This window comes from Elgaria multicarinata, chromosome 12, assembly GCF_023053635.1.
Source record: "Elgaria multicarinata webbii isolate HBS135686 ecotype San Diego chromosome 12, rElgMul1.1.pri, whole genome shotgun sequence".
Lineage (NCBI taxonomy): Eukaryota > Metazoa > Chordata > Lepidosauria > Squamata > Anguidae > Elgaria > Elgaria multicarinata.
The window spans coordinates 6775647-6797764 of record NC_086182.1 but is presented as its reverse complement, the minus strand read 5'-3'; the positions used below and the strand labels follow the sequence as shown (position 1 = coordinate 6797764).

The window sequence follows — 22118 nt, the reverse complement described above, 5'->3', positions numbered from 1 at the left end:
GCTGAATAGGTGATGCAAATGAAGGAGATACATACAGATCTGCTAAGTTGCAAGGTTTACATCTTGATCTCAGAATCTGGGTGATGAACGTTGAAAGTTGGGGGTTTACACCATGCCCTAGTTATAGAATAACAATAACCACAGCAATAAAAAATAGAATAAGGTTAAATAGGCTTAGATTCTTCTTAAGAACATCAGAAGAGCCCTGCTGGATCAGACCGAGGGTCCATCTAGCCCTGCACTTCGTTCCCGCAGTCGCCAACCAGCTGTCGACCAGGGATCCACAAGCAGGACATGGTGCAACAGCGCCCTCCCACCCATGCTCCCCAGCAACTGGTGTACACATGCCTACTGCCTATTATACTGGAGATAGCACATAGCCATCAGGGCTAGTAGCCATGGATAGCCTTCTCCAGGAATTTAAATCTATCCAAATTGGTGGCCATCACCACATCCTGTGGTAGTGAATTCCATAATTTAACTCTGCGCTGTGTCTTGCACCCCATTTCCAATTCCACGTCGGCTTCAGAAACCTCGTGCAGCAGAAGTGTGCAATCTATCCCACGCTCTCCCCCTTTCCCTCCAGGATGCCCCCGTGCGGGGATATTGTGCAGGGCCTACCTGCTTTATCTGCCCCTACCCACCCCAGTCCTCGACTCTGCCTTGGGGCCTTGGTGTCCCACGCTTGCGTCCTGCCTCTCCGTCCGACTCGCCAATAGTGTCTTCTACTTAGGAGTTGCTTAATGAATTGCCAGGCTTAATGAACCCTTGGCTCCAGCTTTGACTCTGCAATTCCCTGCGGAGCCTGGCAGAGCTGCTGGCATTGCCTACTCTTGGCTGGGGCTGGCATGTCTTGTCTGACTTGGCGGGGGTCACCGCAACCTGCTGGGTGAAGGCAGGAGCAGTGTTTAGGCTGCTCCAGAGCCGCTCCCCGCCCCCTCACCAATCTGGCCTTGAAAGCCGTCCAAAAGGGGAGAGAATTTCGGGGATTTTAATCCATCAGTTGGTGAGAGGACATTGCAGTGCAATTCTTCATAAAGGCACACGGATGGAAACTCATTGTTTGGGTTTAATGACCCTGTTTCGACAATACACTAAGCCACAGCAGTTAAGCATTTTGAGCTACACATTCATAGAATCGTAGAATAGCAGAGTTGGAAGGGGCCTACAAGGCCATCGATTCCAACCCCCTGCTCAATGCAGGAATCCACCCTAAAGCATCCCTGACAGGTGGCTGTCCAGCTGCCTCTTGAAGGCCTCTAGTGTGGGAGAGCCCACCACCTCCCTAGGCTTATGGCTTAGCGTGTCATGCAGACCATGGCTTAGTGTGTCATGTGAATCATTCCTAACCATGGTGGCTACATAACCACGGTTTAAATACGCTGACTGACTGATTGCTGCAAATATGTTAACAGCCTAGCCATGGCTTAGCGTGTTGTCTGAATAGTCCCCCCAATCAGTTGTGCACAAAGGACATGAGTCAATCCATCAAATTTGCTATGGCCATAGACCAGCAGATTAAAAAATAGCTAGAAAAACAGTCATTATAAAAACAAGCCAAATTAATAACGGAGTCAAGAGTCGCTAACCGACAGGTTAAAATAACTACAATTACAACGATTACAATTACAACTGTGACAGTTGCAATCCAGTTAAAGACAGGGGAACAAGAGTCATGGATCTGAAACATAAGATGTCATAAACGTAATAGTAAAGGTAGTAAATGGCTCCAGTGCGCAACAGGTTAGTTGTCCATTGCCTGCATTTTTGTCTCAGGCTGGCACGATTGCTGCCAGGATCATAGTGCCAAAATTTACTTTTGTCCATTTCTAGGCTTAAATAGGTTGTCCTTTCTTATCCCATTCACTCCAGAAGGTTACAACATTTTAAAACTAACCTTTGATTTTTACAGAGCGGCTCTGCAAATAGCACTGGCGAAATGCCATAATAAAAACCCTCGAGTCAGGAGGCCGCAAGTGTTGGCTGTTCTTGGTAGCCACCGGAACACGCTCCTCCGCGCCTACAATGGAGCAGGAAAGGGGTCGTCTTAGGGAATAGGGTGAACTCATCTGGGTCTGACCCACTGCTGTCCCTGTTTGTCCCCGCTCGCGCACAGCGTCAGCTTCTTTGGCAGCTCAGCGGGCATCTGATGAGTGCCCGTCAACTGTCTGCCCCCATCCGGAGCCTCCATTGTGCAATGGAGGCTCCGGAAAGTACGTCACCCCCCCCCCCCCCCGCTGAGTAAATGGCAGCCATAAAGGCCCCATTTACGCAACGGGAAATGTGCAATTTCTGGCACCTCCATCATGCACAATGGAGGTTCTGGATGGGGGTGCTCAACCCACAAGTGTGCTCGGGCGCCATGGGCACCTGACTGGGTCCAGGGTGGGGGCGGACACAGAGGAGTCTGTCAGACTGCTGGACCCAGTCGGGCATCTGCAACATCCATATTAGGGAACTCTGGAGGTGCTTGGAGCACCTTTGAAGGACAGCAGGTGACCAAGAAGGGTGCCCCAGCACCCTCCCCTAGGAGCATGACATGGAGCCCACCCATGTCATGCTGCACAGCCAGGATGAGGTTACTACGCACCTTTCTTCTGCATCATGTTATCAAGGCCTTTGGCCAACACAGCTTCCGGTGGCCTTGTTCTTCTCAGGGCATGTCTAGACCTCCCGGCGTTCCGGGAGGGAGGGGGGAGGATCTTGTGGTATTCTGATTGCGAGATCCTCCCCTTTGAACAGACGGCGCACGCAACATCCCGGGAGGAACGAGGGATGTCGCGGCCTCCATTTGTTGTTACAGAAGATGCGCGCACGAGTGCTCCAACGGAAAAGTAAGGGTTTTTTTTAAAGAAAAAAATAATTGCACTCCCACCCTCGATGGGAACAGAGCACCTGAAGAGCTCCGTGCCCAGTTCCCAGATCCTCATATTTACTTGCGAGGAGCCGAGATGAAACTGGGATGGCCGCCCACACCTCCCGCGGTCTCAGGATGATCCCGAGATTGTGGGAAAAGTCAGGATTAAAGCCATCCCGGTTATCCCAGGAAAATGGCGGGATTATCCCTCCCCGCCCCCGGGATCCCCTGTGTGTCATGTGGATGCACAGGGATGATCCCGGGGTGATCCCCAGGATAAGGCATAGTGTAGACATGCCTACAGTTGCCTCTGATTCCTCCATTTTCTGTTTCAATTTGAACTATACCCATGAATGTTTAAAAATATACATACAAACACAAAACCGGGGAATGAAATGTGCACGCGATATGGTTGGGAATCTTCTTGAAATCATGTGAACCCTCCCTATTCTGAAAGGCCCTAGGATTGCTCCCTAACCAATATTTAAATATATATGTTTTTGCCTCATTTTTTTTTTAAATTGCAGAATGGTTGTTAAATAAAAAAGCGTTTTAGCACATATTTAGACGTTGTTTTAAGAAAAGCACAGCATGCTGCCTTTCAATTCTTTCTGTTCTATGCCATTTGTTACTCTGCTCACTGTGTGTTTTGTGTGTGTGTGTGTTTTCTTTTACTTCTTGAAGTAATCTCACAATGGTGCTGACATTTTTTAAATGCTTTAGTTCAAATTTAGGTAAAGGGCGATGTGTGTGGATGGAACACAGTGGCATTTGCACACCCACAAAGCACAGTGCCCGTAGCCCCATTGAAAGTCAGCTGCCATTCCTCATGTAGCTATCAGCAGAGGAGGAATGACTGGATAGCGCTCTTTATTTATTTATTTATTTATTTATTTATTTATTTATTATATTTTTATACCGCCCAATAGCCGAAGCTCTCTGGGCGGTTCACAAAAATTAAAACCATGAAGAGCATAAAAACAACCAACAAATTTAAAACACACATACAAAATACAATATGAAAAGCACAACCAGAATAAAACCACACGGCAAAAATTAATATAGGTTAAAATATGAGATTAAAACAGCAAAGTTTAAATTTAAGTTAAATTACGTATTAAAATAAAGGTCTTCAGCTGGCGATGGAAAGAAAACAATGTAGGTGCCAAGCGAACCTCTGGGGAGCTCGTTCCACAACCGGGGTGCCACAGCAGAGAAAGTATTTATTTACAATAGTATTTATTTACAATATTTGTATACTACTCCACATCCAAGGGAGCAGTGAACAGAATAATAATAATAATGAAAATAAAAATAAAAATAATAATTTAAAATTACTAATTTTAAAAGAAACAGAGTTCTGATGAGACTGTGGCCGGTTGCTCAAGCAAGGCTTCCTGAAATAATGTTTTAAGGAGGTGCTGAAAGCCACACAACGTTGGCTCCTGCCTGACCTTCAAAGGCAGGGAATTCCATAGGAAGGGAATATGGCTCAGGTCCAGGTTATTTGAAAGACCGTATTCTCCCTTATGAGCCTGCCCATGCTTTAAGATCTTCTGGAGAAGCCCTTCTTTCAGTTCCACCATCTTCACAGACACATCTGGTGGGAGCATGGGAGAGGGCCTTCTCGGTGGCTGCTCCAGTGCTTTGGAACTCTTTTCCCAGGGAAGCTAGACTGGCTCCCTCTTTGATGAGCTTTCGGAAGCAGGTTAAAACTTTTTTGTTCCAGCAGGCCTTTGGAGAGTAATCTGGCCCTCCATCTATGTTAATGACTTATAATTTTGTCATGTATTTTAAACGTGTTTTGTTTGTTTGTTACATTTCTTTCCCTAGGTTTTACAATGTATGTTTTAAACTTTGTAAGACCACCTTGCGGCCCAGTATTGGGCAAAAGGCAGGATACAAATAATAATAATAATAACAACAACAACAACAACAACAACAACAACAATGGGGCCACCACATGAAAGGTTCTTCTCCTGGTGGACTTCTGTCAGGCCATAGGTCCATGTTAAACCCTCAAGAGCTTGCCCTCTGATAATCTCAGTGACCAGGCAGGTTGGTAAGGGAGAAGGCGCTCTTTCAGGTATCCTGGTCCCAAGTTGTTTAGGGCTTCATACACTAGTACTAGAACCTTAAACTTGGCCCAGTAGCTATGAGCAGCCCATCCAGAGCTTATTTTCACAAGTAGACTTTGATTGGGTGTCTCACCCTACCACAAGTTCACAGCAATGTCTTTCCTTTGACAGCTGCCGGAATTGTGCAGGTCCCTTTGCCACGTCTCTCAACACCATCACAACTTGGTAGCCGTCATGCGATCCTTACCTGACACCACAGACAGAGGACGGTGAGTTTGCCTTCGTGGAGTGAGAACTTTTGGATTATTGGGGGGAAAGGATGAGATACCCAAGAGGTCCTGAAATCACTCTGGGGTATCTCACTCGTGGCTGGATTTCTCTGCGGTTTTGATACGGGAGGTACTGATTACGCAAGTGAATGCTGACTTTAATCATTTCAATAGTAAATGAGAAGCGTTACAACGCAGTGGTACATAGTATTTCCTGGGGCCCCTTCCCTTCACTTTCTCCCACTCCTTCCATTGTGCTCACCACCATACTCCTATCTGAATCGAATGCCAGCCTTTTCAAGGCCTTCCCTCTCTAAGCAGAATGTCAGCCTATTAAGAAATGTGTGTTCTGTTAAATATACAGTATAGGGTTGGGGGTGGGGACGTCTTGTTTCAGACCACATTGTTCAGAATAAGAACTAGATGCAACTTAAAATGTATATGGTGGGCTTCAAGAAAGACTAACAAAAGTGATCACTGCGTTTTCTGCTCTTTATCATCCATATTGTAATGTACTCACGGAACTGGTGGTGGGTGGCGGCTGTGGTACTGCTGTTGGCCCTGTTCAGACAACATGCTAAGCCATGATGGTTAAGCATTTTGAGCTAACGATGATGGCTTAGCATGTCATGTGAATGGCGTTTTCCCTAACCACGGCAGCTACATAACTATGGTTTAACCATGTTGCAGAAGGGCTAGCAGCTTTAGTGTGTTGTCTGAACAGGCCCATTGTCATCAGTGACCCTGATTGGGTCAAGTTTTATGTTTGCCAGCATCTACTGTGGCTTAAATAAGCCATGGTGGGTGCCAGTGATCGTGCAAACCAGGTCATTGGCTTAAATGCCCCAGGGTGCTTCCAGGTGAGGCTTTCATTCTGCAATCACCCAGCCTCATCCATGGAAAATTTTTTTTGGGGGGGGGCAGTATATTCCTCTGTTTTTCCACTGCTTTTTTGCATCTTTTGCTTCTTACCGCAAAAAAAATCTGCTAAGGAGGGAAAGACAGATGAGCTGTACTACATGTTTTGATCGGTAGCACGAGGAACTGCCTGTTTGCAAGCAGCCCTAATGTCTCAGGGGGTGGAACAAGCAGAGGCTTCTCTGGCTGATGAGAGATGGGACTGGGGGCTAGGGAAACAGGAAAGTCAGCAGGCCCAGGGAAATGGGGTGGAGTGGAGCCAGGAGTAGGAAAGGGAGGTTGGAAAGTGGAACGGCCTGGAGGAATGAGAGGAAGAAATCTGAGTGCAGAGAATGGGATGATTGCAAGGGAAGTGGGACAGGCACCCACATTTCTGGGGGCAGCAGGGCTGTTCTTTAGGTGTTCTGAGCATGGAATTGGGAGGACTCGACCCAAATTACACGGCTTGGGACCACAATACCTGACGGAACGCCTCTCCCGACGTGAATATACTACGTTCAACATCTAAAGTCCTCCTCTGGGTGCCTACTCCGAGAGAGGCTCAGAGTGTGGCAACGAGGGACAGGGCCTTTTCAGTGATGGCCCCCAGACTTGGAATGATCTCCCTGACGAGGCTCGCCTGGCACCAACGCTGCTATCTTTCTGGCGCCAGGTTAAGACTTTCCTCTTTGCCCAGGCATATGGCGGCACATCTTAATCACCCACATGTTTAGTTTTTTAACGGTTTTTAATGCTTTATGTGTGTATGTTCTGTGTTTTAGAATTTTAAATTCTATTTGTGTATGTTCTGTGTTTTAGAATTTTAAATTTTTTATACTCGTTTTTATCTTAATTTTAGAATTTCTAAATTCTAAATTCTAAATTTCAGATATCTCAGCTTGGTTGCTTCATTGTCGTTTGAAACTTAATATGGCAAAGACTGAATTGCTTGTTTTTCCTCCTAAACCTTCTCCTCATCTCTCATTCTCTTTTACTGTCAATGATGTTATGCTTACTCCAGTCAAGGAAGCTCGTAGTCTTGGCTTTATATTTGATTCCTCGCTCTCCTTTATTCCTCATATTGAGGCAGTAGCTAAATCCTGTCGTTTTTTCCTGTATAATATTGCCAGGATTCGATCATTTTTGTCTGTCTCTTCTGCCAAGACTCTTGTTCATGCATTGGTTATTTCTCGGTTGGACTACTGCAACCTTCTTCTCACTGGCCTTCCTTCTTCTCACATCAGTCCGTTGGTTTCTGTTCACCACTCTGCTGCTAAGATCATCTTCTTGGCTCGCCGCTCTGACCATGTTACTCCACTTCTGAAATCTCTTCATTGGCTTCCAATTCACTTCAGAATCCAATATAAACTTCTCCTGTTGACCTACAAAGCTTTTCACTGTCTAGCTCCTTCCTATCTCTCCTCTCTCATCTCACACTATTGCCCCGCTCGTGCTCTTCGCTCCTCTGATGTCATGTTTCTCACCTGCCCAAGGGTCTCCACTTCCCTTGCTCGGCTTCGTCCTTTCTCTTCGGCTGCCCCTTACGCCTGGAACGCTCTTCCAGAACATTTGAGAACTACAAGTTCAATCGCAGCTTTTAAAGCTCAGCTAAAAACTTTTCTCTTTCCTAAAGCTTTTAAAACTTGAATTGTTCTGACTTTTATACTGCCTGTTTGGTGCATTCTCTTACCCTCCTTATTGCTTTATTATGATTTTATTAGAATGTAAGCCTTGCTATTTATTGTTTTACTCTGTACAGCATCATGTACATTAATGGTGCTATATAAATAAATAAATAAATAAATAAAATACCGCCCAGAGAGCCCTGGCTATGGGAGCGGTATATAAGTGCAATAAATAGATAGATAAATAAATAAAAATAAAGTCTGCGCCCTGCTCAGCGGCTGGCACTGCGGCCTTGCGCTTGTTCCTCTTCTCCAGCCTTCCTGCTTCGCACGTTCTCAGTGACTTCTCCCAGGCGGTGGAACTCCCTCCCAAGGGTGGCCATGCTGGCTCTCTTCTGCCGGCAGGCAAAGATGTTTTTATTTAAGCAGGCCTGTTAACAGGTCTCATGGGTTGGAGGCTGTTCTTACTCTGTTAATTTTGTGTTTTTAACCGTGTTTGCAATATGTGTTTTATTATTGTTTTAATCAAGTGATGGTTTTTTTAAAAAAATAATTAGTTCCTGATAGTACAGTTTTCTTGGTAGAAAAGCAGGGTACAAATCAAATCAATAAACGCAAACTTTTCAATTAAGTCAGGCTCACTCCACCATGAAATGAACGTGTCTTCATCATCTTGTGCCATGATATTCCAGCAACGCTGCCATAAGAATCATGAAGTGGGGCTTGTGCACCACAGAGCATTGGAAGAGTATCTTCTGTGGTGCTTGTGGTGGTGACGTTTTGTCACAAACAGTAGGATGACCATATGGAAAGGAGGACAGGGCTCCTGTATCTTTAACAGTTGTGTTGAAAAGGGAATTTCAGCAGGTGTCGTTTGCATATGTGGAGAACCTGGTGAAATTCCCTCTTCATTACAATAGTTAAAGCTGCAGGAGCCCTGCCCCCTTTTGTATCTAGTCAAGAGGGCAGGGCTCTTGCAGCTTTGACTGTTGTGATGAAGAGGGAATTTCACCAGGTGCTGCATGCATCCAAATGACACCTGCTGAAATTCCCTGGGAGGACAGAGAGAAAGGGTAAGCCCTGCCTTATACATTGCTGCTGGAGGGGGCTGCCTCCATCCTCAGCCTTTCTCTCCAAGAATGCATGAGCAAAGTACTTTCACAACAATGCTCACTCATGCAGAAGCTCTACTCACACGGTTTCGCTCTCTCAGGGCAGGGAGGGAAAGGGGAATTGCACGAATAAGAGCTTCTCACAAATGGTCGTTTTGGTAGGGTGCCTTCTTGCTCATACATTTCTTTGAGATGTTTACCATCGGGGATGACGTCCTACCCACTTTTCCACGACACAGGACCAGCCCTACCATTAAGTAGAGTGAAGCAGCAGCTCAGGCGGCAGATGCTGGGGGGTGGGGGTGGCAGCCAGGTATTGGAGGAGAGACCTGTGTGCTGTGCGGCCTGCTCTGTGCCTCCTAAATTAGCCTGCTGCTTTCCAGGTTCAGAGGAAGATGCTGTCCCATGAATCTGAAACAGATTGACCTGCCAATCTAGTCAACATTTGTACATGAAATAGAAGGGGCTCCATCTTGTGCTGCGTCTCAGGCAGCAAAAATTCTTGGGACGGCCCTGCTACTATGCAGGGCCACTCCACAGAAGTATGAAATGGAGCAGAGACCGCCGAGAAGGGAGAGGCAAAAGAGAGAGAGAGAGAGAGGTGAGACACTTGCTGTTTGGGAGGAGATTCTCCATGGTTTCTTGATAGCAAAGGGGGGGTTAGTTGTGTACCTAGGTATTTCTCATTGAAAACATTGGCTGGAAGGCCCCTACTCCTACCGATCAGTTAGAACGGTTGAAGGGAAAAGGGGGCAGAGTTTTCCAGGAGCTGTGTTGACTTCTGAAAATGATGTTGCCGGCGCTTAGAGGCTCTAAAGAGACCATTTGCAGCTTTAGGGTGGACCGGAGCTATAACTGCAGCTTTTGGGTGGCCGATGGCGCAATCCTATACAGAAATAGGACTCCCAGCTGGGGAATGCTGGGATTTGTAGGACTTGTTTCTGTCTAAATGTGCATAGGGGTTAGTGTGTCATGTGACCCGTGTGCCCTGTTCTGGGCATCCCTTCCCCTCTGTGTGTAGGAACCTCTACTGTCTGCTGCAGATGTGATGGGAAGGGAAGCGGTTGCTGGGATGGGTGGAGGAGGATGTTCCAGATGGAAAGCCCCGTATCTCATCCGTACCCATGCAGGGACCCCATCTCCTTTCTGAAACATGCAGCTGTGGAGGGGGGGGTCCGTTTCCTTCTTTGGGAGGAGTAACGGAAATTTCCCAAGATCCCCTTTTCCTTTGCACATTGCTTGGGGGAGGAAAGGCATTCAGGGCATCCGTTCCCGGGGCCAAGAGTTCAACTCCTGGCAAAGGGAAGGAAAAGTGGTGTGTTGAAAAGGGTGGGCTGAGCTCCCATGTCTTCCTCCATGCAGGAGTTGCCTCCCCCTGCTCCCTCCCTTGAAGCTGATCCCAGAGCTCTTGCAGACCACACGAGATCAAGAATCATAGACTCATAGAATAGCAGAGTTGGAGGGGGCCTACAAGGCCACCGAGTCCAGCCCCCTGCTCAATGCAGGAATCCACCCTAAAGCATCCCTGACAGAAGGCAGCTGGACAACCCTCTGTCAGGGATGCTTTAGGGTGGATTCCTGCACTGAGCAGGGGGCTGGACTCGGTGGCTTTGTAGGCCCCTTCCAACTCTGCTATTCTATGATTCTATGAAGGCCAGGCTCAGAGGAAGGGGAACTAAAGGCTTTAAGGTTAGCTTGAACTAGGGATGTATGGATGGTGCAAAATCTGTCCCGTCTGTGTTTTGCGGATTGTCAGGCGCTTTTCATTCCGTTTGTCCACTCCCTGACAAAATTGGATTTTATTTAGTTTCTGAATTTGCCCAGATAAGAATTTGCACAAATGTGCGAAAATTCACAAAATCCCCCCAAATGCGCATTTTCATGCTTCAGCCTGTGGGGGAAATTGCATTTTTGGCCAGGTTTCTTTCTTTTTGTGTATTTGTCTATGACAACTAGAAAAATGGCCTGCAAGTCCGTGGAACTGCTCGATGGGGGAAAGCTGGTCCTGCGGGATGGATTCATAAACATCTGAACTCTCGTTTGGTTCCGTTGTAGATTTCCCCAACATCTCTAGCTTGAACAAGGTCTTGTTGGTGCTGGTTATCAATTCATTTGCAGCTCAGTCTTTTGCATGCTTACTTAGAACTCGCATCAGGTCCAGTGGGACTTTCTCCCAAGGAAACATGCATAGGTGTGCAACAGTACTTACCAACTCTTCCAGGCTGTCTGTCAATTGACCGAATATTCTTTTAGTGAATTATTATTCCTCCTGTTACGAGTTTGTCTTTTCTCCCCCTTCACCTCTGTCTGACCATTGCCACTTCACCTCACTTATCTTGAGGCCAAAAATCTACTTAAAGCCAAATGATCTCGGTTTCCTGTTTCATTATCACACCACCACCCTGTCCTACACGAACACCACTACATAACTATACTAATACAAGCAACCTGTTCTTTGTTTTGTTATTTTAACCGCTTCTGGATGAGGCTTTTATCACACTATCACCCTGCCGTATTCACAGAACTTTTCAGGGGGTCTGCATGTCCTCAGCCCCTTTCACACACTTATGGGTGAGGGGTACAGGATCCATGTGCAGGGAGGGGTAGAAAGACCACTGCAAGGGGCCCCTCGCATTTTATTTATTTATTTATTTATTTATTACATTTATATACCACCCCACAGCCAAAGCTCTTTGGGCGGTTCACAACAGCTAGAAATGGTAAACATTAAAAAGTATACAAAATTTAAAAAACCATCAGAAACAGAAAAACAACAGTATAAAAACAACAGTATCCATTTAAAAACAACAATTCTGGGGTCCATTAAAAACAAACTTAACGTTGTTAAATGTTGTTAAAATGCCTGGGAGAAGAGAAACGTCTTGACCTGGCGCTGAAAAGATAACAATGTTGGCGCCAGGCGAGCCTCATCGGGGAGATCATTCCATCATTGGGGGCCACCATTGAAAAGGCCCTCTCCCTTGTTGCCATCCTCTGAGCTTCCCTCGGAGTAGGCACTCGGAGGAGGACCTTAGATGTTGAGCACAGTGTACAGGTAGTTTCATGTCGTGAGAGGCGTTCCATCCGGTATTGTAGTCCCAAGCCATGTAGGAATTTATAAGTTAAAACCAGCACCTTGAATTGGGCTCAGAAACGTATAGGCAGCCAACGCAAGCGGGCCAGAATCAGCGTTATATGCTCAAACTTCTCTGTTCCAGCTATCAATCTGGCCACCGCATTTTGCACAAGCTGCAGCTTCCAGACCGTCTTCAAAGGCTGCCCCATGTAGAGGGCATTGCAGTAATCTAATTTGGAGGTTGGAGTGAACCTGTGGTTCATTTTCCCCTCCCCGCATCGCGGGTCTTGCGTTGTCCTCCCGTTGCTGGCGCCAGGTGGCCCGCAAGAAAACCCACACGCTGGCCCCTGCAGCTATGCAATGGCTACCATGGACAACTTCGAGGCTGGCAACAACATCATCAGAAGTAGTGTTCGCTCTTGCCGGCAGACTCTATGGCCGGCCGTTTTGGGGGCATTTTTTGGTGGAGCAGCCAAATGGAACCACAGGGATCCCGTCACATGACACAGGAACCATGCCTTTGCCCCGCTACACCCATTGCATCAGGTAGGGAGCTGCAGTGGGGAGTTGAACCATCATGGGAATCTCACACACGACACACTAAGCCACCGTGGATCACGTGTTTGAGCTTAAGCATGAAGTCTGAACGGGCCCATTGTCTTCCACTCCTAACGCCCCGGTGTTTCCTCCCTGCTTCTGCTCAGCACAGAAAATCCATTAATTTTTATTTTGTTTACTTATTTCAATTTTATACTGCCCGACAGCCAAGGCTGTCTGGGCAGTTTACAATTAAAACCATAGTGTATCACAGGTCAAAATTGGAAACTTTAAAAGTTAAAAATACCATATAAAGCCAAAATAAGTTGTAGTCCAGGGAAAGCCTGTGTGAAAAGATACGTTTTCAGGAGGCGTTTAAAGGATGTTAAGATTTTCCGCCTCCCGAAACGCACGAGGGAGGGTTTCCCAGAGGGTGGGTGCTGCTACAGAGAAGGCCCCGCTTTCGAGGTTGTTCATGGCGACATTCTGTTTGATTTGGAATAACGAGCAGAACTTCCGCTGAACGATCGTAAATGTCACCTGGGTGCATATTAGGGAAGGTGGTCTTGCCACGACACAGGCTCTGAACACCAGGCCTGGCCGCGGCTACTCCCTGCTCAAGCCAAGCACCACCGCTTGATACGCCTGAGGCGAGGGAAAAAAAACACCTTCCTCCAAACTATGTGGAGAAAGGGGTTAAATGGAGAAGGATTTCAATATATAAAATAAAACACTGTCTGTGAGTTATATGTGCTGAGGTGAATGATTGTCAGAGTGGGTGCTAAATGTGTAAACTTCAGATGATAAATGCCAAACAGACACGTGGGATTTTTGTGGTAGTTAAAAACAAAATAATTAAAAAATATTTTTAAAAGTTCACAAGCTTTGTTTCAAATAAAACATTTAAAAACCTTTTTGAAACCTTTCATACAATCCTTTCACCCGTTCACATACGCGCTTTCCTTTCTCTCACACAATCACTCTTGAGCTTTCTTTATTATCTGTATTGATTAATATACATCAATGCACACCACACTCCAAAGACACCACTCTCTACCCTGACCCTCAAATTTCCCAGAACTTAAGTACTCTAAACACAGAGAGCACTAACGACTCTAAGAGTACCCCAAAAGTCTCCTCCAATCCCCTCAGCCCTTCCCTTATATATCACTCCTCCCCCTCCCCAGACATTCTAACTCCGCCCACTCAGGCTAACATTCTAAACTCACCACAGACTTACAAACTGCAGACATACATTTGGGAACTGACTTGTGGGGTGTAACGCCACAGGTCTTGCTAGGTATGCTGGTCCCGAGTTGTTTAGGGCTTTATGGGATGGCGTAAGGGGGGCAAGACGGAACGCCTGCAGAATTCTTTCTGATGACAGCGCTGGGCGCGCTCTGTCTAGAAGCACCTAAAGGCTCCTGCACCTGCCGCCCTGTTCCTCCATGCTGCCTGCGACGCACCGCACAGCCCTTCTCCCGTGCTCATACTCTTGCAGGGGGATGTTGTTAAACACCGCGCTCGCCCGAGGACATCCTGGAACTTTTGCAGAGCGGGGCCTGTTCCTGTTGCTGCGAAGAAAAGGACTTCTCCAAGGGCAACTCTGAGCTTGTCATGCAGCGGTGGAGATGGCATGCAACGCTGCCTTTCCGCGACAAGCCTGATGCTCATCATTCCAGTTTCAGCTATTGCTCTGTGGGCTAGGAGAAGCAGCCAAGCGCATGAGAAGTTGGGGCTGTGCTGTATTAAGGCACGGTGGATTAACTGCACGACCCTTTAATTCAAATTCAACCTCGACTCCCCTTATTATTATTATATTGTAATAATTACATTTATATCCTGCCTTTTCTCCTCTTGCAAGGAACCCAAGGCAGCTTACGTGGTTTTCTTCCTCTCCCTTTTATCCTCACACCAACCACCCTCTGAGGTAGGCTAGGCTGAGGATCAGTGACTGGCCTAAAGTCACCTAGGGAGCTTTCATGGCTGAGCGGGGACTAGAACCTGGATCTCCTGAGTCCCAGTCCAACCACTGCACCACCCTCGCTCTCCGGCTTTCACCTTGCCTACCCTAGGTGAAACTTGCTGCAGGTTTGATTAAGAGCCCTTGCCAGGGAGCGGTATAAAACCATTGTTAAGCCACTCACGATATCAGTGCCTCTTTGGAGGAGAGCCTGAATTCTGGAGTCAAAAGCTTCTCAGCAGACAATAAACAGGGCAGGGCTTATCTACAGCTCTTCCTCTTCCCTAATTAATTAACAGTGTCTCATCCTCAAGTTACACTAAGGCCTGGGATCGTCCCGGGGTCATCCCTGTTCTTGTAAATGACACACAGGATATCCCGGGAGCAGGCAGGGACGACCCCGGGATAAACCTTAGGTCTAGCTAAGGCCTGTGAAACACAGTGCACTATTAGGCCTTGCTTGAACATTGCTACCTCCACCTCCCATTTCAAGATGTGGGTCATGGGCTTGCATGTTTCCTCTCCCCCCCATCCACCCTGGTCCTCTCCTTCCCTTCATTGGAAGAAATGAACAAGCCAACTTTGATCATCTGCATTTATTTAGGGTGACCCTATGAAAAGGAGGACAGCGCTCCTGTATCTTTAACAGTTGTATTGAAATGGGAGTTTCAGCAGGTGTCCTTTGTATGCATGCAGCACCTGGTGAAATTCCCTCTACCTCACAGCAGTTAAAGCTGCAGGAGCCCTGCAGTCTTTTGTATACTAGAGTGACCAGATACAAAAGAAAGCAGGGCTCCTGCAGCTTTAACTGTTGCGATGAAGAAGGGATTTCACCAGGTGCTGCATGCGTGTAAATGACACCTGCTGAAATCCCCTTTTTGGTGCAACTGTTAAAGATATAGGAGCCCGGTCCTCTTTTTCATATGGTCACCCTAGTCTAAACATACATGGGACTGCACCCTAAGTTTCCTTTCTCTCTTTTGAAAAGTTAGGGCAGTTCCAGAGGTGAAGGCAGGATAATAACTCCACTTAGCTTAGTATAATCCTGACAGCTTTGAACAGACATTAAGTATTTTATCTCCTTTTTACAGACACGGAGGGGGTGAAGTGACTTCCTTATATAATGAGATAATAGTCTGAAGAGTGACTCGTCACCTTCTGGCTCCTGACAATTCACACTGATTCCTCACCGGTACTTTGCTAACGCCCAGGATCCCAGCCCCCTGCCCCCCGTTCTGTTTCAACTTGGTGTATTTTAACTGAAATGCAGCTGGGAATTTAATCAGGGTCATAGTGACTATGGGGAAAGGATGTGTAACCCTTTCCTTTGAATGGCTTTCCCCTCCACCTCAGCCTTCCCCGGTTGCTTTTCTACCTACAGAAGAAAAGCTATAGAGACCCTATATTTCCCTCCTTTTGGGGTCATAGAATCATAGAATAGTAGAGCTGGAAGGGGCCTACAAGGCCATCAAGTCCAACCTCCTGCTCAGTGCAGGAATCCACCTCAAAGCATCCCTGGCAGATGGCTGTCCAGCTGCCTCTTGAATGCCTCGAGTGTGGGAGAGCCCACCACCTCCCTAGGTCATTGGTTCCATTGTCGTACTGCTCTAGCAGTCAGGAAGTTTTTCCTGATGTCTAGCCGGAATCTGGCTTCCTGTAATTTGAGCTTATTATTCCGTGTCCTGCACTCTGGGAGGATCGAGAAGAGATCCTGGCCCTCCTCTGTGTGACCACCTTTGAAGCATTTGAAGAGTGCTGTCATGTCTCCTTTCAATCTTCTCTTCTCAAGGCAGCAGGGAAGCATGCAAGTTTGATCAGTAAAATAGCCTGCGGGGAAAGGTTTAAGCAGCCGTTGGGGCTGTTCAGACAATACATGAACCTACACTTGGTAAACCTTTGTAAACTGCCCAGAGAGCTTTGGCTATAGGGCAGTATATAAGCGTGATAAAGAATAAGAATAACCACCCTGAACAACCCAACAACAAACCACGAGTTGTTCGAGAAAAATAAGCCATACTGCATGGTTGACAACCCCCCTGTGTAAATAACACGCTAACTCACAGTTCAACCAACAACCTGCAGTTCAACAAGAACCCACATTCAGCTACTCAGTGACCCTCTTCAAATAACATGCTAAGTCACTGTGGTTAAGCATTTTGAGCTAAACATTATGGCTTAGCGTGTCGTGTGAACCATTCCTAATCATGGTGGCTAAGAGTTGCTGCAAGAGGGTTAGTGGCCTAACCACGGCTTAGTGTGTTGTCTGAACAGGCCCATTCGGTGCCCCTGCCTCCAAAATGCTGCTGCTGCTCCAGTCAAATTTGCAACCCCCTATAGCTACATTTCAGTTATTTTTTAAAAAATAATATTGGACATCTACTCTTGTGTCTCGTCTTGTTTGGCCGTGATTGTGTTTTTATGAATACTTAAATAGGCATGTGAACCAGGAACGCATGCCAAAGGCACAGATACATTTGCTCCCAAAAAAGAAGTGGGATGGTTGACCTATGCTGATAACAATGCTAGAGTTATTATGAGTTATAGCAAAGTTCCCACAACAAATGCTCTTAAAACCCTACTCTCTTCAGTTTAACCACGAATAGATCCAAGACCAAGCCTCTAAAGTTTGCTGAGAATGCTGCCTCCTCCCTCTCTTGAAGTGTCTTTGCCCCCTCCTGAAATCTGAGATGGGGCTTCTGCGTTCCTCCCCTCTTGCAGCCCACCTCACCCGCCCCATGCGCACACGCGCACAGGTTTCTGCAGGAATGCGCAGCTTTCAGAGGCAGAGCTTTTGAGGGTTAACCAGTTGCTGATAAAAAATGCTTTCCGTGCTGCGTGATGCCAGAAGCCGTGGAGCGTGTGTGTTATTTCCATCTGAAATCTCGCTGCTATGATTATCATTCCAGTTCTTGCTTCATACACATTTCTTTTTCTTTCTTTTTTTTAAAAAAACCTGTATTATTATTATTCCCAAGGTTGCCGAACCTTCCATGCTCAATCCCCCATTGACAAGGCCCCTCCAGGCGAAAGTATTTATAGAAAGGCGGTGGGAGGGAGCGCAGGAAGAAAAGAGAGGCTTCCAATTAGCTTTTTTTCAAAAAAATAAAAAAGGAAGCCAAATGAATGTGATAGCAGACAATTATAGCTCCGTTAAACAGTTTGTCTCTTTCCAAAACTGGCCTGTAACGTTTTGGAAAGCGGAAAACCCAAATGCTCAAATGAACATTGGATCACAGTCCCCGTGGCAATGAACAGGAAATGCACGCGGGTAGCTCCTGTTCATAGAATCGTAGAATTGTGGAATTGGGATGGTCCACAAGGATCATATCCTTCATTTCAGTGGGGCTTGTGCAAGGGAACTTCCTGTTGCATTGGTGGGCCTCAAGAGATCCAATGTCAGCTGTACTCCCACCCTGCCTCCCATAATGACCCCCCACCAAGTTCTGTTCCCTGAAGCAGTGTCTCCTCCTGCCTCTTCTTGGCACCCCAAAATCCAGGGGAGGCCAGGAGCTCCACTGTCAGTGGGGCAGTGAATCCGCTCCGGGTTTCAGTCGGAACCAGTCAGAACTCTAAAGGAGCTCTCCAAGGTGTAGTGGGGCGGTGAATCCGCTCCGGGTTTCAGTCGGAACCAGTCAGAACTCTAAAGGAGCTCTCCAAGGTGTAGTGGGGCGGTGAATCCGCTCCAGGTTTCAGTCGGAACCAGTCAGAACTCTAAAGGAGCTCTCCAAGGTGTAGTGGGGCGGTGAATCCGCTCCGGGTTTCAGTCGGAACCAGTCAGAACTCTAAAGGAGCTCTCCAAGGTGTAGTGAGGTGGTGAATCCGTTCCGGGTTTCAGTCTGAACCAGTCAACTCTAAAGGAGCTCTCCAAGGATAGCTTCTTCTGACTGGTTCGGACTGAAACCCGGAACGGATTCACCACCCTGCCGGCATTGCAGCCACCGGCTTCCACTCACTGCCAATATGAAATGGCTGGCCTTGCTACACATGGCAGGGCTGCCCCATCACCCCCCTGCTCCCCTCTCCCCCTAAGCCTAACACAGGCTCTTGGCCTGGCCTGGGCGCCTTTGCTGTCGCTCTTTTCCCTCCGTCTCTTCGCTCTCTGCTGTGGATCCTTTTGGGCAGCGGCCCAGCTGGCTGTGTAAGAACTGCTTTCGCCAGAGAGGTTACTTGGAGTTGAGCTTTATTTTTCCCTCTGGTAGCTGGGACCAGCCCACTGGCTAGGGGCCAAGGCAGCTTGCAGAGCTCTGAGGCCGTTGCTTGTGCGGCTCGTTTTAACTCCCTTGTTCCACCAGGCTGTCCCCATTCACAGCAGGGCCACGGCCACCCTCCCTTGCGAAGCCACGCTGAAACATTTGAAGCAGAAGGCCTTTTATTACTGCAGTGTGGTGCAGGGGTTAGAGCATTGGACTGGGAGTCGGTACACCCGAGTTCTAGTCCCTGCTCAGCCATGGATGCTCACCGGGTGATTTTGGGCCGGTCACAGATTCTCAGCCCGACCTACCTCACAGGGTTGTTGTGAGGATAAAATGGAGGGGGGGATTATGTACACCACCATGGATTCCTCGAGGGGAAAAAAAGGAAAATGTAAATGTAATAAATAAATAAATAACCTATTATTATTATCCACCTTTATAGTCAAAAACGGCTTCCAAGAGGATTTACAAAAGTCAATCATTAGGCAGTCTCTGCCCTCAGGTTTACTACCTCAAAGACACTAGAGGCAAGGAAAGTGACTGGGGAGGGAGGAGGAAACCAGCATAATAGGCGGTGTGTGTGTGTGTGTGTGTGTGTGTGTGTGATTGCCTTGCCCACTTAGATGGGAATTTAAGTATCCCAGATCCGATTGTACTGGGGTTTCCATTGCATCTTTTCTCCTGCTGGCTTGTTCTTTTTCTAGCCCGTTTCTCTTTTCTTTCTTCTCTTCTCCTTTTGATTTCCATTCCTGAAATCTGCTTCTTCTCCCATCTCTTCAGGGCAAGATGGTTCCCCAGAAGCCCTTCTGGGGACCGTTGGGGCAGGAAAGGGGCCACCGCTGGGAGCTGGACGGCAGCTCACCACGTTGGGTCTCCTCCTTTTTCTTCGAGCCCCCTTAAACTGCACGGGGACGCTCTTGTTTTATTTATTTATTACATTTATATACCACTTTTTTTCTTCTTGCAAGGAACCCAAGGTGACTTAACTGCCCTCCTCCTCCTCCTCCTGCTCCTCTCCATTTTATCCTCACAACAACGACCCTGTGAGGGAGGTCTGTGACCGGCCCAAAGACACCCGGTGAGCTTCCATGGCTGAGTGGAGATTAGAACCCGGCTCTCCCGAGTCCCAGTCCTCCCTCCCTCTGACCATTATACCATACCAGCTTCCTTCTCTCCTACTGATGTGAGCGCGCCCATGTCGACAGTGAAGAATGGAACATGGAAGGCGTGACTGAGGGGAAGGTTGTAGGCCCCTGTGCAAGAGAACTTCAGTTTTATTGTTGTTGCTGATGTTGCTATTTATTGAAATCTTTTTTCAGATAGTTCTTTTTTAACAATAAAAGGATACCCCTTCCTCCTCCCAGTTACACCATTCATAAACCTTCTTTCCCAGTGGTCATCCCCCCTCACCCTTTCCTTCAGGTCACTGACATATATTAAGTTTTGTGTCTTACGTATTAAATCACTTTCAGTTATCACTTACAGTTCTGCTAATTTGCCGGTTATGGTGGTGGTGGTGGTGGTGGTGGTGGTATTATTATTATTATTATTATAAAGCAAAAGAATGGGAGGAAAGGAAAAGGAGAATTTAAAAACAAAGGAAAAGAAGATAAGAAAACATAAAACCAAGCGTGGTGTTGATCACGCAGAAAGTTGGGCGGTGTGAGGGGGAGGAACATGTCCGCCGTTCCTCATTCCGCCTAAGAAGTCCTGCCAGACGTTTTGGGATTTATCTTCCCTTACTGGATTTTATGTAAACTATTTGTTCATAATCTGCACGCTCCGAGAGGTCTTTCACCCATTCCTGCCTCTCCCCAAAGAGAATGCCCAGTTCACATCACCATTTCTGTGCTCTTCAGTCCTCCCCTCCCAGGACGTCCTCCCGTCTCCAGAAGAGCACTGGGGAAGGGTGGGTTAGGGGAAGCGTGCGCCTGGGGCCCAGCTCAGTGGGCTGACCACACGTCCCCAGGTCTCGGATTACTGCCCAACCTTGTCGGTTGCTTGCTTTGGCCATGACACTGGCATTAGCAGCCCATGGCAGTTCCCCCCCGTTCCAATTCCTAATTGACCAAGGGTCAAATTTTACAAGACGCTGCTTGCAACATTAGTAGTTGCGTGAATGTCTTTTTAAAAGGTCAGAGCTGGCACAGGAAGCAAGCAGGATCAAGACCCTGGTAGGGATTTATTTATTTATTCATTAATTACATTTCTATACTGCCCCATAGCTGGAGCTCTCTGGGCGGTTCACATCTTATGTTCACATCTATGGTATGCTCTATCCAGGGCCAGCCCACACCTCAGCAGGGGCCCATTCCTGGCCTTGCTGCTCTTCTTTACCACTGCATCCTTCTTGTTCACCTGCCTCTTGCTCTGGCCCAGACAACGGTGGTGGTAAGAAGGAGGAGGGGCAGCGCATGACCTGGCCTCCTTGCCCCCTGGCTCTCTGCCTGTCAAGCCAACATGTGGCAGCAATGACGAGAAAGAGGAGGAGGAGGAACAAGAGCAGCTGGTGACCATGGCATGAGAAGGAAGACTCACTGAGGGAGGGGGCTATTGAGGGTGTTTTGCCCATGGCCCCCAAAAAGACTGGAACCAGCACCGGGAGCTTGTCTATATGGCTTGTTTACCCCAACCTGCATGCGCATATTCGCGTTTCAGGACACGTGACGCAGCTGTCCATTCGCCGTAGCGCCAGGTTTTTACCGCGATAATGCGCATATTCGCATTTGCAATTTAACGTGACTTTTGGATCATGTCCGAGTTTGCACCACATTATAATGATGTGTCTTTGGGGGAGTTAAATCGCATTTTGACATGTGGACGGAGCTTTGAGGGTAGAACAGCGTGATTGGACAATTTCCCACCTATCGGCTGCCTCATTCCTTCGTGCTGTTTTTAGTTTGAATTCTCTGATTCTGCTGCCTCGTTCCTCCCCCCCCCTCCTGGTGTGTCTGTTAAATGAATCTGCGGAGCTCCTCATATAAAATGTATCGCTTCCATCATCTCTACTCCGAAGCATTGTACCATCGTATCTGCGCGTGTGCACGTTTATAGCTGCACTATAAAAAAAATTCAGGAAATAAATCACTGTTGCTGCTGCAGTGTGACGCTCTTTACCTAGATTCGAATCAACGAAAATTTGGGTTTATATTTAATGGGGAGCAATCCTGTTGTTTATAGACGGGGGCTGGCTGTATCCATTTTGCCCGCCCCCCTTAATCCAGATTAAGCCACCCATGTGTGTTATTTGCATTGGAAGAAAAGCTCCCATTCACTCCAAACAGAACAAATGGCAGACATGGTGGGCTGGAGGGCCCAGCCTGTATCAGGACTGCATTGGGGAGCAAAAGATTAAAACCCACCTCAGATAGCAGGCAATTTGTGACTAGATCTCCTGCAATTTTCATTTTTTATAAAGTTTGAAAGCAGCAGTTATGGGGGTGGGGGTGCGATTGAGTTGAAGCTTCGTCCCTGTGGGGAGGGCTTGTCTAACATTTTCCCCACATGCTGG

At 47.4% G+C, this 22118-nt stretch overlaps 1 protein-coding gene across 1 annotated transcript in view; it reads left to right on the top strand.

Annotated features, from left to right (window-relative positions):
• The first annotated feature begins 5169 nt into the window (after positions 1–5169).
• Positions 5170–22118, top strand: part of FAM178B (family with sequence similarity 178 member B) — a 123668-nt gene continuing 106719 nt past the window's right edge. Inside the window, exon 1 of the mRNA XM_063139469.1 lies at positions 5170–5204. Within this exon, the coding sequence (XP_062995539.1) occupies positions 5170–5204 (35 nt within the window). The remainder of the gene's footprint in view (positions 5205–22118) is intronic.